This window comes from Larus michahellis, chromosome 4 (assembly GCF_964199755.1).
Source record: "Larus michahellis chromosome 4, bLarMic1.1, whole genome shotgun sequence".
NCBI lineage: Eukaryota > Metazoa > Chordata > Aves > Charadriiformes > Laridae > Larus > Larus michahellis.
The window spans coordinates 25,177,944-25,193,787 of NC_133899.1; the positions used below are offsets into that span (position 1 = coordinate 25,177,944).

The window sequence follows — 15,844 nt, forward strand, 5'->3', positions numbered from 1 at the left end:
CTCTTCTTATTTCAGACTCTGGAATTAGCTTACAGTGATTTTTTTTTTTTTTTTTTTTTCCCCCTTCTGTTGCTGGGATCCTTGTTCTATGAGCAGCGTGTCCCAGTAAAGCTGGACCTGCTCCAGCTGGGGCGGTCCCATGGCAGTCCAGGGCTGCTCCGGAGTTTGCTCCTGCTCCCCTTGGTCTTCAAGAAGTATTTGTGCCTCACCCAAAGCACGTAATAAAGAATGCAAACTGACCAGATATAACCATGGCTGCTTCCTCTTTTTCAGGAGACGACTTTTCATTGATACAGCAAGAAATATATATGGTTAAAGAATGCAAACATTGCAACATCGTCGCCTATTTTGGGAGCTATCTCAGGTAAACTCCACTTTTTATATGTGCGTTTCTGGTTCTTTCGCAAGACAGTGCTCAGTCTGGTTTGGTGCTTATATCCTCTCAGTATTCTTCTCTATGTTGAATTCCCTTCAGTTCCCAGTCAGCTTTAAAAAAAAAAAATTAAAAAAAAAAAAAAAAAAAGAAAAGTGACTAATACTTTGTTTTCTCTGCTGGCCAAAAGGCTGGAATATTTTTATCACTAGGAACAGAAAGAAACTTTTCCCCTACAGAACTCTTGCAACACATCCAATCCTACTCACTTGCAGGGCAGATTTTAAACGTTTATTGGTTCTAATATAAAACTAGCTCATTATCTATCTAAAGCAGAATTGCCTTGAGATATTTTATTTAATGGTAGTCTTGTGTGCTGTGGAAGCGTGGCCAGTGAGTTGTAAGAGCAAAACACCAAATCTGAGCTGCTGGTAGCAACGTTTTTCATAATTCTGGTGTCACAGACACAACGTACTGAGAGGCAGCAAGGAGGTGATGCCAGCTGGCTGCATCTTCAGGTGCACACCTTAAACCTTGTACAGAAAGCTGGGGAATATTTTCCATTTCTCTGGAACTCTGTCATTTATCAGTTGCCTCTGTGGGATCATTTATCACCACTTCGCCTGCGTGGTCTTTTTCTAGAAGGCTTCATTGTTAGATTTCTTGGAGGGATGTATTTTTTAAGTAATAAAAGGACTTCAACTGGAAAAAACCCGCTGAATTTCTAAATCTCCAGTACCCCTTTTGGAGGCCAAAGAGTTTTTTAGATATAACTAGGCAATTTCAATTTAAGATTGAAACTGAGTTTAGTGTGGTTTGTAGTGTCATCTTGCTGATAGCAGGTAAACCTCAGGTGTTTCTTCTACAAGTTCTTTATTGCAGTTCGAAGGTTAACATGACATCTTTTAGGGCTGATAACATTTAAAGACTTGTTCAGTGACTTTGGCATAAAATTTTCATTTTGATAAGAGTTTATATTGAGAGTATGAATAACTGCTAATCACATTTCAGAGAGTGTAATTTTAAGAAAGGGTGATCAAGACCAATAGAAAATAATATAAATAATCACGATTAACTCAGTTGTGTATACAAATCAACCAGCTTCTGATGCCTGTGTTTTAATTTTCTTTTGATAGCCGTGAAAAGCTGTGGATATGCATGGAATACTGCGGTGGGGGATCCCTCCAAGACATTTACCACGGTACTTTGAAACTTATTTTAACATTCGTACCTTTGGGAAGCTTTCTGCAAAGAAGAAAAATAAATAATAAGCAAACTAAAAGGGAAGGGTTGGTACTGGCTGGGCAATGCACATGTTTTTTCGTAGGGCATGAATAGTGGGTTTTAACTACAGTCAACAGGTTTTGTTGAGAGCACTTCTCAAATATGATGACCGTCACTTTTGGGCTAATACCCTGTCAAAAAATACTTTTATTCCTGCTTCTGTGTGGTACCGTACCACTCCTTTATTATTATTTTCCCCTGTGGGGTTTCATCTAGAGTTGTGGATTCTGTAGAAGGATTTATTGGAGTTGTTGGAAGGGCAGTCTGGGGACTTGCTCTGCCTTTCAATGATAACATGGATTTTTTTGAATATCAGAGCTTTTTCTGCTTTATTTTTCAGCCGGTTGGTACCAATAGCTTTAAAACAATTCTAAGACCCATAGGCCCCTAGTATAGAACATTGCCATTTCTAATATTAAAAAAAAAAGCAGAAGTCACTTTTATTGTGTTTTACCTTCCTCACAGCATAGGATATTACGTTACTACAAAGTCACTTGTAAAATGGTAATTAGATTTCTGTGAAAACAGGTTTTCTTCTTGCTGTGAGTGTTGTCTTCTGTTATTGTGCTGGTTCTTCTTTACTGAAGCCTCGCTGTAAAACAAGCAAACAGAACCCTCTTCTCAGCTCAATGTAAAATACGGCTCATGTAAAACTGGTCTTTAACTTTTGCATGGAGGATACCACTTTTTGGCTGCTTCCCAGTGTTACTTATGTGTTGTATATTGTAGACTGACACACTTTTTAATCTTTGTTTTCAGTAACAGGACCTCTGTCAGAGTTACAAATTGCATATGTATGCAGAGAAACTTTACAGGTACTGTACTCCTGCGGGTGTATGATAAAGTGTTTGCTCCATGTATAGAAAGTAGATACGGAAGGTGATTTCAGAAAGCGCTGCAGTACCACCACTTATACTTGTAAGCACTGGGAATCTAGCGAAACCAATTAACCAGGGTTAATCTGTTAGTTTCCAGATTGGAAATAAAAATTAGTGAGAAACTCCAGTCATGCAGTGCAAATATTTGCTTAAAATCATCGTCAGAGCAGCGCTGCTTCTGTGCTGTGATTTGCAAAGGAGTTTGCACAAGAGTGGACATGTCTGTGGATCCCACCGTGGGACCAAAATACGGAACCTCAGTGCCGCTCCCGTTTCTTCGGTGAACCTCTGGGTTTCAGGGACACTGTGGCAGACAGATCTGCACAGGTTGTGACCACAGTGTTGCCTGGGCTGGTTTCATCCACTGTTGTAACAGTGATTCAGTGCAGCAGTCGATTAGGACAAACTTTTGAATCTCATCACAGAAACCAGCTAATACCTAGTAAGCAAGGGTAAGTAGCTGAGTAATAGAGGGAAGAAAAAAAAAAAGGCGCACTTTAAACTGCCTGCTTGATCTGTGGCAGTAAATCCTAATAATTTGTAGAGGAAAAAAATACTGCAACCAGATGACTGAAATTCTCTTTCATTTTGTGATTGCTAATAACTGTCGAAATGCAAGGTGAGGCGATGCAGGCAACGTGTTTCTTAAAGGAACTTTTCTTTCCCCGCTCTGTGTGTCCATGAATAATTACACGAGAGACTCACGGGCCTGCACACCTTTCCCTGAAGTGGTGGCTGAACTGGTCAGTGCTGGAGGCGGGGGTGTAGACCCATCAACTGCTTGGCAGTTCTGTTCCTGATCTCTTCTTACTGCGGGGACTCGTATCGCTGGAAGGGCAGCTTGAAGGCTAAACACCTGCTTGTTGAAACCTTCGGGACTTCAAAAACAGAGTTAATTTTAGTAGAGGGAAAAGGTATCTTGAGGTTTGTTTTGAAAATACACACGCATCTATGTAAAATGTTACGCCAGGGCTGGCTTCAGCAAGTCTTCGCGTGTATTGAGTGGAGCTGGGAGACATGAGGAACAGAATCCAGCATACCTTTTATCTGCAAATCTCAAATTTCTCCACTTTCAAATAAAATACATGGAGTAATTTAAATTTATTGAATGGGACGGGCTTTGTAGTATGTTAACAAATGGAAAATGACGCATTTGTGTCTCTCTTATTTCCAGGGTCTTGCTTATTTGCATATGAAGGGCAAAATGCATAGAGATATAAAGGTAACTTGGAACTTTGAGAAACTTACCTTAAACTTTCTGGTGCAAAAAAATATTCCTGATAAAGCATTTTAACTTTCTATTTATTATGTTTTAGGGTGCAAATATTCTACTAACAGACCACGGAGATGTCAAATTAGGTAAGTTACGTGAATTTAATAAGACAGAAAGCAAACAGAAATGTTTTTATTTGTCAAAACTTATTTATTTGTAGTCAAAAACTACAGTACCGGCTGTGAGACTTTGATTTAGCAAGTTGCCTTTTACTTTTATCATTCCATTAAAACAGGAAAAAAAAAAAACCAAACCCAAAACCGGAATGTAGAGACCGGGCCTCCCAAGAAGAATATTCAGCTTTTGTAAGGCTTTGTTTTGTATTGAGCAGTACATGCTCAGCAGTACATGCAGCGTAGCAAAGATTAAGCTTGCTACAAAAGATAAAGTATAATACAGCAGATGTCCTGTATTGTTGCAGTCTTATTAGATTCTGTTCTCAGTGGCATGTAGGATGCAATGTAGGATGTTCTTGTTCTTATTTGGGGCCATAGTTGATGATAGAAAGTGTTTATCCATGGGCTTGTGTGTGTATGAAACGAGTTTGCATTCTATCGAGAAGTTACAGATAATTTCTTATTTTCAACCAACAAGGCTTGAAGCCTCCCGGGTTTCCCTGGAATTTGTCAGGTCGGGGTTACCTGGCTATCAACATGTTTGTTCCTGGCCAGAATGGCTGTTCTCCCTCGGAGCCTCCAGGGATCCACTGTGCGAGACAGCGTTCTGAGCCTGGCAGCCTGTGGAAATGCAGGGTCTGATCCTGGCTGTACCTCTAGCTTAGCGTATGATGTTGGGCATTTCCATGCCCAACATGGCAACGCCCAGAAGAGGAAACTCTCCTCCTTTTGCAAGCACTCTGAGGTCTACAGATGAAAACTCAGGAGAGATCTGTATTACTGGCTTCCTCCAGCGACGCTTTGCATTTAGGGCAGCACAAACAGGCTGAATCTCTTGTTATCCGAGTGTTTTGCCTTCAAAACCCTGATCTGCTGCCTGACTTCACAGAAGTCCATGTGTAGTTAGGGCTCTGCAGGAAGCAGGGAGCAGACATCCCAGGAGAAGGAATGGGATGCTCAGTCATCTTACTGTGTCCGCTGTTGGAACCGGGGCAGCTGTGCATTAGCTGCATCACTGCTCTGCAGAAAAACTGTGTGGTTCAACACGTTTACTCCCCTGTGGTGAACCAGGAGTGCTGTGCTAGGAAAGTACGGCTTTTTAAAGAAGAAGCGGTGCGGGGGGGGAAGAGTAAAACCTTGAAACTCATAGGAGCTTTCACTAAATGCATTAAACTTGGGTTATGCACTGATACATTCCTTTTGCCTGCTAAGCTAGTTAGATTTGCCCACAGTTATCCTCCAGCTATCATACTACCAATGCAATAAAAATAAAAAGGACTTAAACGATTTTTGGCTCTGCAAGACCACCCGATTATCTGCAGCTCAGGGAGCAAGGGATTATTGTCCTCTAGACAGAGTCTCCAGAAATGAGAACAGATGGTCCCCTGCAGTTCCTCCATAAGCAACACAGAAATAGTATCGTTTCCAAAGCATGATGCTGTTTTTCCTCTTGAATATTAAATTGAATATCCACTAAATTTTGTCAGGAGGTTGCTGTATTGTGAGATGGAAAAATAGCTAGGAGAGGAGCAGGATCGTGAGTGCGCTGTTAGCAGGAACTCATCTTTTCAATTTGAAAATTGAAGTGAAGACATCATCTGATCTCATTATTAATCTTTAACTGTTGAATTAATTTTCAATTTGGATGAGAAATGTCATTGTTCCTTCATAATACGATACTTCCTAGAGTAGAACTCAGGTCTTAAAATGAAATGTCTAAGTCTGTGATAATTTAATTTTCCAGCTGACTTTGGTGTAGCAGCAAAAATAACAGCCACCATTGCGAAGAGGAAATCATTTATTGGTACCCCTTACTGGTAATAAACTACTTTGATTGCTGTGATTGTTTGCAAAGCTAGGTCTGCATTTATGCCAAGAATTCTGAAATACACACGCTGAAGTATACACACATATTTTTAAATATATGGCAAATGCATAAATTCTCTTTCTTCCAAGTAAAATACCCAAAGGGTATAAGTCTGGGCAGCACTGATTGTAACTGATCTGTTGCTGTAACAAAAGCTACCTGATATTTGAGGCAGGATTGCTGTTTTTCCCAAGTTTGTTAATGCAGAACATTCTCCCTTTTTGCTGGATACCTAGTGGTCCTTCAGTTTCTCAGTAGCTTCTTATGCTTTTAGCGAATAAACTAAACAACGTCTTTGCGATTTCTGTGCAGAAAGAATTGTGAAGGAAAACAGATTTTAACCTATCTTTTAATCATCTCTACTGATTAATGTCTGTACAAGACAGCACTTAATATGCAAATGTATCATTGTAAAACTTAAGGTGGGTTATGGATGCAAATTTAACTGCTGTTGGTTTCTGGCATTACTGTGATGCAGTTGAGATGCCCAGGGCGGTATTCTTAGTAGAGACTGACCGTGTACGTACAGCTTAATCCAGACAATGGCTTTTAATTGTTCGCTGCCCTCTTTATCCTGTTGGAGGAGGAGAACTGAGGGCAGGAAGATTATCTGGTCGTTAAAGCATTTCACCAGGAATCATGAGACTGGTTCTATTCCTAGCGTTGCCCATGACCTCAGGCAGAACGCGTACCCCGTGTGCTGCTCTGCTCCCCTAGTGCCGGGTGTCCTGATTTTGGGAGGGGGACGTCAGGCTGTTCCCAGAGTTATGCTCTTTGGGAGGGTTCTGCTCTAGGGTTATGTGAAGTGCTTTGTGCCTCCCGCGTGCAGGCACCGATTCAGAAGCGGCTGATGCTCTCATTGAACGATGCCTTTGCTTTTAAAGGATGGCCCCAGAAGTTGCAGCGGTGGAAAAGAACGGTGGATATAACCAGCTCTGCGATATCTGGGCCGTTGGCATAACAGCGATTGAACTTGCAGAGCTTCAGCCGCCCATGTTTGATCTTCACCCGATGAGGTCTGCTGGCTGGGGAGCTCGCCCGTCTTCAGTCCCACCAGATACAGTTTAACTTCTCCATAGCTCAAACCTTAGACACTCACACTAGGGTTCCTTCATCAAACACCTACCTGTGTCTCTTTTTAAGACATCAGTCTGAAGCTCCAGACTTACATTCAGAATTGAAATTATCATTGACATTTTTAATTTTTTAAAAAACCGCTCTGTGGTGTCAACAGTGTGATTAAGAAAAGCTGTAGTAAAGCACTAGAGAAGCCGTAGCCTCATCTTTGACAGGATTATACATGACGATAAAAAGATTTTATTTAAAGATAAGAAAATCGACAGGTTTACTGTGTCTGTCTTCTAACGCGGTACAGACTGTAATCCAGTTTCATCAGTATATTTCTTACTGTAAAGTATTAATTTAAAGTGTTTAGATATTGAAATGAAATGAACTGGCGTTTTTACTATATAATAATATTATTCTTCCTTTACCTTTAGGGCTTTGTTTTTAATGTCAAAAAGCAATTTTCAACCACCAAAGCTAAAGGAAAAAGCAAAATGGTAGGTTAAACTCTTTCCTTTGTTAAATATTTTGTAGATAATGTGAAAAAGCTATTTGTCATTATTGAAGAAGGGAGGTAGTGAAAAATGACATGTGCTGGTTTTAAACTCAGGAACCTGAGAGGCGGTTTCGCTGAGAAACAACTAGTTGTTTTTTATAGGTGTCTGAAAGCAAACTTGAGAGTTAAGGTCCAGCAGCAGACATCATCTGACATGACAAAAAAACAGCAGTATGGGCCAGGACAGCCCTGCCTGTGTGTGTTGATCCCTGCCAGTGATCCAGAGGGAAATCTAATCTCCCTTCTTCAGTCCTCTTTTTGTATCTTCTAGGAAGAAAAATTATTTTTATCCTTTCCCCTTAATTCCTATTATAGGGTATTTGCCACTGTCAGTGGGACAGGTAATTGTTCAAGCCTTTCCTGATTTCTTTACCCTGTGTGATACCTTCCTAGTGCCTGCAGCATTTTGTACTACGCTTATTTATTTACTTATTTTATTTCTGAGACTCAAAACAATTCCGAGATGCGGGATTTTTTGCTCACGATGCTGCTGTAAAATCCTTTTACCGTGAGGTGTTTGATTGGGCAGATGTGTGCTAAAGGAAGGGAGAAAACACTAAGCTCAGTGTAACCCCAGCCAATGCGCTTCATTTCTCCAATGCCGCCTTCTCAGATGCTATGACTAGAAGAGGAAATGTGTTTTCTAACGTGATTTGAAGGCAAGCGGCCTTGGGCTGGTGCTGTCCCCAGAGAGGCATACTAACACAAACGCACTCGGCAGAAAAATGCTTGAAAAATTGTAGGTCCGTGACATCAAGTCGTAATTCAGATCTAAAAAGAGGTTGTATAACACAATCACCTAAGTTGTTTTGAAAATAACAACAAAGTATTTTAAAGAGTAAGTTGAGTCTGCGTCTAGAACTTTATTTTATTTTCCTCCCTGTAGCCAAGAGCAGTGGAATTGGTACATTTGCCCGGATCTTGGGGGCTTACTGGGTACATAATTCACAGGGTTTTTTTGCTGGTGCCTAATTCCACAACAATTGAAACCAGAAAAAGTTGAAATAGCACCTTACGTGTTTAGTTATGTTCCATAACAAAATGTTTTCCATGCAAGTTCTATGAATCAAATGGGTTTTTCCCTGTCTTGTTAACTTGGTAATGCAATTATTCAAACCTGAGATTAGGTACTAGGACAACATTCTAATTTAGCACACTCTTTTGTAATCTGTTTAGTAACTGTGTTAAAATAAAAAAACCCAACCTTCTTGAAAAATTAAACATAAACCCTTTTATTTCTTCAAGGTCATCAACATTCCATAATTTTGTCAAAATAGCACTTACAAAAAATCCAAAGAAGAGGCCGACAGCAGACAGACTCCTTTCTGTAAGTGACTTGGGACATTTAATGACATCAAGAAGAGATCTCTTGCATCCAAGTGAGCAACAGATCAATAGGAAACCAAACTGGAACAATTTTCTTTCTCTGATCTTACAACACGGGTGGTGAAATCTGAAGTGAAGAGACACTGGTCATCTGCAGAAAGTAGCAAGATTTTGCTCAGTATCAAGATTTTTATACAATTTTTGGTAGGAAAAATTGCAGAAATTGGCCTCGTGCTCTGTCTTCAGCCTTGTGCTTTCTGGCCGTGGGTGTCTTAGCCTCTTGGGCATAGCTGCAGAGATGTGGACCCTTCCTGTCACCCAAATAGGAAATGGATGCATTTGACAGTTGTTCGTGTTTCTATTTCTGCCTTCCTAAACATGACTGAACTACTCATGTTAAAAAATGAAGTTACGGTGTAACTGTTTGTTTGACTTGGAGTTTAATTTCCAATTTACAACTGGCCGAAAGTGTGGCGTTTCCATGCTTATGGAGGGGTTATAACATCTAGCCATTAAGGAGTCATTAAAGAAATACTCAAGCCCCTAGAAAGCAGGCAAAATCCAGTAACGTTCAATATTGGATGTTTATTAATGGAAGTTGGTGTCAGTTGCATATTATAACTTGTTCTTTTTTGTGGTTCTAGCATAGCTTTGTAGGGCAGCCTGGTCTTTCAAGATCTTTAGCAGTTGAGCTGTTGGACAAAGTTAATAATCCTGACAACCATACGCACTATGAAGTTGATGACGATGATTTCGAGGTGAGAGCATCTTTTATTTAGGTAAATTACGGTTTAAATACCCTACTTTGCTTTGAGAACGTGAGATTGCAGCTTGACAGGGGCACTGCCCCAATGTTTTAGAGTTCCATTTTTAGAGCTACCATGCAGGAGAAGCCAGGAAATATTGCCACAGTGCTTGTCACCCTTACGCCGTCGCTGTATAGAAGGATCCTGCGCAAGGCTAGGATGAGGCGCTGCACGTCACAGTGTGTGACTGCAACAGCTATTCCTTCTCCCCGTTGGTTTGATTGTTGATTGAGATCCGACAGAAAGCCACGGGACCTTGCTCAGCTTTTCCCTTTATAACCCTTGCAGCCTCACGCCGTTATCCGCCATACGATTCGTTCTACGAACAGGAACATTAGGGCAGAACGAACAGCATCGGAGATAAACTGTAAGTTCCCAATATGCTTTGCCCATTTTGTGGTGTTGGTTTGCTTCGACCAACGGAGGGTGTCGGTGTCGTTCTTTTGTTGTGTACTCTGGAAAGTCTCTTCTGCTGTTGGCACAGTTAAGAAACAGAAGAAACAGGACATGCACATGAATCTTCAATAATATTTTTCCAAAACCAAAATTAAAACTTGCATATTTTTCTGCTGTTTCATTCCTTCTCATTGCTGCATCGTAATGTTTATGTGGAAACCTTGCGTGACCAGCAACAGCCTTTCAGCTCTCTGGTTTCTGTCAGACCATGCAGCCGTACTTAAAACAGCAAAACCACTAATAACCTGCAAACGTAAAAAAATAAGAGCAAGTTGATAACTGGAAGGGCATCTTTTCACATGAGTATGTTCAGTGTCAGGGTGTGAAAAACAGCATTTTGTGTTTGTCTGCACATTGTTTCAATTCATAAGTGAAACGTTTTCTTGACCCTGATGGAGTGCTTGGGATTGCAGTAGCTCTCCTGACCAGGCTGCGTGTCAACAGAATGCATTTTCTTTTAGTATAACCTTTTCTTTCCTTTTAAAACCAATATTAATACACTACTCAGTTGGATCTAAGTTCAAATTTTGAGGGTAGAAACGGCCTTTCTCCAGATTTGGACAAATGCCTTTTGTAGTGTGAATGCTCGCCGCTCTTCTGTGTCACGTACATCACACTTTTCGGAAGCTTGCTGTTAAAAAGCCTCTTGCTTCTGTTTCACATGCATTAAAAGTAACATGTGGTTACCTAGTTATGTTTTAGTGTGCTTTCATATGATGACTTGGTATTTACTTCTGGTCGGTTTCTTTGTTGTGGGCTTCACATTTGCAAATTCAAGCATTTAGACAATAACACTGATATTTAAGTGACAGTCATATTCTGTAGGTAAATTAAGTGTGGAGTACATGATATTTAGATCTGTTATGACATGCGTTTTGCTGTAGCAAGCACTGAAAGAGGACTAGTGTAATGTTGTGTGTATTAAATTTGAAAATTATATGTTTTGTAGTCGATAAGCTGCAGTTTGAGCCCCCTCTAAGGAAAGAAACAGAAGCCCGGGATGAAATGGTAGGGACAAGTTTGTTTTTTCCTTCATTTATTAAAATCATAGTGTCTTCATTGTTTTGTGGTTCAACTCTAAGTAACATGTGTCTGAAATATAAAGTCCTGAGAAGACCACTCTTGGTCCCCCAGACAATTGCCACATTTTTAAGAAAATGAATTGCTCCCCCATGCCTTGTGCAGAGAGTCATGCTCAGACGAAGAAAACAACATGTGCCAATTAATTTGATAATGTGAAGAGGCCGTTCTGCATTTGAGCCCCTGATCTTCCCATCATCGGGGTTTGTTTGCTGCTTGTTCCTTGGAAGGCGTCCAGCTCGCGCGCAGCCGGTTTTGCCCCCTGTGAGCTGCTGCTGTTTGTTCCAGCCCTCAGCAGTTTACTGCAGATCAGCTAATTAACGTTCTTTGGGATTAGTATGTGCCTGTGTACACAAGGGCTCCATTTTTTAATAAGTGTTGTGAACAGCAACAGCTGCCGTTAATTTGGATTTGGAGACGTTAGTGCTCAGCACGGCAGAAAAATCCCATTCCTGTTTTTTCCAGCTGTGCTCCAGTTCACCAGGTAGGTACGGGTTCACTTTTTTTGAACGTGACTGATGAGATCTGTACGTGTTGGTACCAGTGAGGTCCCCTCAGTGCCATGTCTAGTGACAGGAACGCTCCCAGCCTCTGCTGATGGCATCTCAGATGAGTTTGGAGGTGGGTGCAGTATATTCTCTTGCTGGAAAAATGTCTTGGAAGTGCCCTGAATGGAAAATATGAGTTTTCACCATAAATTATTGCCTTCGTGTTACTTATTGCCACTTTGTACTGGTGTTATACCATTTCTAGATGCTGCTTTTAAGTCTGAGCCTAAAAAGAGGAAGATAGCTTTTCAATACCTGCTTTATAATTAGATTGTAAATTATTTAACTTTGGAATTTTATTTTATGGGTCATTCTGCTGGGCTTGGGAGTCTCCCAGGCCTCTTTATGTGCTGTAGATAAGGTACTTCAGTTTGAGAGCAGGGAAAGAAAATGAAAATTTCTTCATCTTCAGGTCGTGGCAGCTGGCACTGACTTTGCTTCGCATTGGAATCCTTTTGTTGACGGTGGAAGCAGCAAGTAAGTACAGAACTTAAAAACTTTTATTTCTGTGGCTTAGTATGAAAATACACTGAAATAAAAATTGAACTGTGGTGGAAAATCAAACCAAAAGCCTTAATCCACTTTAATATTCATAAAGTTAAAGGAGATTTTACCCAATGTGCAGTCCTCTTTCTGCAGTTGTTGATCATTCTCTTGGGGAATGGGTTTTAATTGCTTTTAACCACAAGCAGTAGTTTGCTTTAAATTTGTTGTAACTCCCTATTGGTAGATAGAAAATGAAGTGTAAATGTATGGCTGGCACACCGAAATACACAGCCAAAAGTCAGTTTTCTGAAGCAGAGCTGGTAACCGTGCAAGGGCTGCGTGCAGGGTCCTGCACCGACCGTGCACGTCTCCTCTGAGCCGCGGCTGGGGTTGTGACATCCTGTGGCAAAGCGTTTCGTGGCCCTGAAGTTGGGTCCTTGCAAGAACGGGAAGGAGAAACCAATTCTGAAGATTTAGTTTTACCAAGTTCAGTAGGACAGCATGACTGCTTCTGCCGTGGTGTCTGGTCAGTGTAATCTATAACACAGTCCTGTAGTGTTCTGGGGTGAAATGTTTTAGGTAAAGATATGGCTATAACTGATTTCTCCTGGGATAAAGCAGGCCTGAAGTAAGGGAGTGCAACTCTGTCCAGGTTAGGAATGAATTTAATAGGTATGTGGCTTCCTTTTGCTGCAAACTACTGGATTCTGCCTTTAAAGGCAATCTTTGAATTTGCAGCAAAGAATATGGAAATCTAGTAATACTGACAGATGCGCATATGTAGGGAAAGATGGTATTTTGCTTGAAATAATTGCTCAGCTAAAAGAGCCTGTTGCCCATCTTTATTTGGAACTGAGTAGCAGACAATTAATTTCTTTGGCTTTTTTGCAGATAAAGTCTTGCATAAGCTGTCAGCTGACATTCCAGCCCCCTGGAAAGCTGGCCGTGTCACGGAGATTGCCAGTTTTTGGGTCTTTTTAAGTTCAACCTGGTTTTCTGTTCTCACTCTCGTTGTAGTAAAAGTTCGGGGTGGCTTTTTAGGCCTGGCCTCTCCCTGCCCAGTAACGACAGCGACCGCTTTCCTTCCTCTCTGGGTTTGTTTGTGTGACCCCCATGAGCCGTGGATTGAAAGCCTTTCTCGTGAGCGCTGGCTTTTCTGCCGACAGCTGGAATCTGCGGGGTCGAGGAGACAGGGAGGGAGGGAAGCTCCTCCCGGCAGAGTGACTTACTGATTCCTTTCTGTTCCTGTAGCATTATTAAGATTGTCTGTACCAGGCTGTATTAAAAGCAGAACGAATGTAGCCGTAGCAAATCCTACTAGGGCTATAAGTGGGTAAATAGATACAGATTTAGTATTGAAAGGAGGACAGGCATAAGGTTTCTGGATGGTAAATCCGTGCTGCTTACTTGGAAACCACTTCCAGTTTGAAAAGATAAACAGGAAACGCATAACTCCTCTGTCCCAGGAATTCTGAGTAATACCAGGGACGTAGAGAGAGGATGTGTGCGGGGGGGGGTCCTTGCTTTTCATGCCCTTTGGCTTTTATCAGAGTGAATGGCGATTGATGTCTCTGACTCAGGAATTACTTGCCTGGAAAGGGGAATACCAGAATGTGTACCTGACGGTTGAACTTATTTCTTGGTTTTTCTTATGCCTATTGTGGCATTTAAAAATTACTTTTTTACACATTTTCTTTATTATGGAGGTGGGGTTTTTTGTTGATGGTTGGATTTTTTTAAATTTTTGAGTAGTTCCTGTTGGCAACTGTCTGCCACTTTTCCTTCAGCAGTAACTTGCAGGGAAATTTTATAGTAATCCAAATTTGGCTGGATTAGTTCTTGTATGATATGCTTTTCTTTTCCTGTTCGTTACTCCCGTGGTCGTTCCTCAGGGGATGACATGGTGTGTCATGTGCATTTTAATGGGTTTAGATTTGTGGTTCAGATATTCTTTTTGTTTATTTAATGCAGATAGATTTTTTTTATTTTTTTTTTTTTAAAGACGGAGCTTGAAAATGGCCATTTAGCAAAATTTTATCAGGTTTTGTTTGTTTGTTTGAGGGTGATATTTTCAGTCCTGCTTTGATCTCCTAGTCACAATTTCTTTTTTGACCCTGGGGTGGCTTTGAAACAAAAATTCCCACTGTGGTGGGAAACAGTCTGTATCTTTAGTGTGCTAAAGGAGGAAACTTCCCTTTGTAAAGGCTTTTCTCCATTTGTCCCCAGTAACTTCCTCTATTCTCATCTCTTCCCCCCCCCCCCTTCTTTTATATTATACTGTTACTAGGCATTTCAACAATATTTAAAATACCAGGTAGGGAAATGAAAGATGAGTTGATGGTATCTGGTATGGAAGAGAGCTTCAATGATTGTTGGGAGGTGAGGGGAAGGAAAGGACCGTAATAAAAGAAAAAGGACTTAATGCAGTGCTTAAGAGAGAAGTACTTTGTTTGGAAAAGGGTTGGGGGATGCTTCTTATGAAACTAAATGACGTCAACGATCATTTTAGTTGCACGTGTCGACCTTAGAGCAGAACTCTTAATTTTATAAACATTTTACCTAGGGGACTGCTTACAAAATTTGGCGATGGGAGTGAAGATGTTGAAGAGTGAGTGGACCTCCTTCGTGTACAGTTGTGTTTACTCCATGCGGCTCTCGCTAAAGCAAGCAGCATTCTGGCAAAACCTCTTTCCTTTAAAATGCTGCAGGCAGCTTTGCCGCTCATAAATAAGTGAGGGCTGGTTGCGCTCAAAGGTCTAATGCACGCTTGAACTGTTTATGTGATCATCAGGAGAACGTCTGCAAAGCAATGCTTTCTTCCTTTCCTCTCCTTCCTGAGGTTATCTCAGAGTGCATATGGAAGTGCCTAATGCTTTAAAGCAGATTTGGTGTTGATTAATCCATCGATCACGAGCCAGGCCCGGTGCAGATATTCCTGCAGAGCTCTGGTGGGGTTTGTGCAGCTCCTCTGGTGCCCAAACGTTTGTCTGGTCCAGAGCAAAAGCTGGAAACTGTAGCGAAGGGAGGTGAACCTCTTTGTTGGTTGTCCCAAAGTTCAGCTGCAGTTGTGAAGAATGATGGGAGGACATTGCTCTGTGACATGATCTACTGGATGATCCAGAAATGCAGCATTTTCACTGTCGGGAAGAGTTTTCTAGGAAAAAAAAAACAAGCGCAAAAGTAAAATGCAAGCAGTGGAAGGGGCACCTTCAAAGAACTAGTCCCTGAGCATATATTTATTAGCTAATTTCAAATACCCTTCACCACAGAATGCTCTATAACACTAGTATTTGTGAAAGAATATGAGCTGATCAAAAAACAACACTTCTAACAAGATTAACGTGCTTTTTTCCCCACTCTTGGACTTCTAGTTTAACCCTGTTCATGCAAAGCTGTGATCTGTCTTTTCTATCCGTTCAGCTCGTCTTATTTATTGTCTGTGTTGTCAAGTAATTCGCTTTATGTTGGTTTAACTAAGACGGCTACTGCGCCTTTTCATTGCAGATCAACACTAAAGCGAGCAGGGCCACCTCCGCTACCTCCAAAGGTAAGAGATGGTGGTTTTTAAGAGTTTTAGGCAGCAAACCCCACTTGTGCAGCTTCTGCAGCGCTTCTGTCTGATGCTCTCAGCAGGTTATAAATTCTGATAAATACCATTTGCTTGCAGACTTCGGGCAGCTTCGTATTTTATGCTGACTTGCAGTCTGTATGGTCCCAGCCTCTGGGGACT

General features: G+C 41.1%; 1 protein-coding gene across 3 annotated transcripts in view; it reads left to right on the plus strand.

The window, feature by feature from the left end:
• The window catches only part of MAP4K5 (mitogen-activated protein kinase kinase kinase kinase 5), a 67,812-nt gene that overhangs the window by 35,268 nt on the left and 16,700 nt on the right, over positions 1 to 15,844 (plus strand). For 2 of the 3 annotated variants that reach the window (XR_012586588.1, XM_074583573.1), the window contains exons 4-18: positions 274 to 364; positions 1,510 to 1,574; positions 2,417 to 2,472; positions 3,710 to 3,757; positions 3,852 to 3,894; positions 5,669 to 5,741; positions 6,676 to 6,807; positions 7,291 to 7,353; positions 8,658 to 8,739; positions 9,383 to 9,496; positions 9,833 to 9,911; positions 10,950 to 11,008; positions 12,041 to 12,105; positions 14,678 to 14,722; positions 15,619 to 15,661. Coding sequence is in view for 2 of the 3 variants with exons in the window: in XM_074583573.1 (XP_074439674.1) it covers positions 274 to 364; positions 1,510 to 1,574; positions 2,417 to 2,472; positions 3,710 to 3,757; positions 3,852 to 3,894; positions 5,669 to 5,741; positions 6,676 to 6,807; positions 7,291 to 7,353; positions 8,658 to 8,739; positions 9,383 to 9,496; positions 9,833 to 9,911; positions 10,950 to 11,008; positions 12,041 to 12,105; positions 14,678 to 14,722; positions 15,619 to 15,661 (1,058 nt within the window). In the remaining variant the exon portion in view is untranslated. The remainder of the gene's footprint in view (positions 1 to 273; positions 365 to 1,509; positions 1,575 to 2,416; positions 2,473 to 3,709; positions 3,758 to 3,851; positions 3,895 to 5,668; positions 5,742 to 6,675; positions 6,808 to 7,290; positions 7,354 to 8,657; positions 8,740 to 9,382; positions 9,497 to 9,832; positions 9,912 to 10,949; positions 11,009 to 12,040; positions 12,106 to 14,677; positions 14,723 to 15,618; positions 15,662 to 15,844) is intronic. The other variant, XM_074583574.1, reaches the window with a different exon arrangement.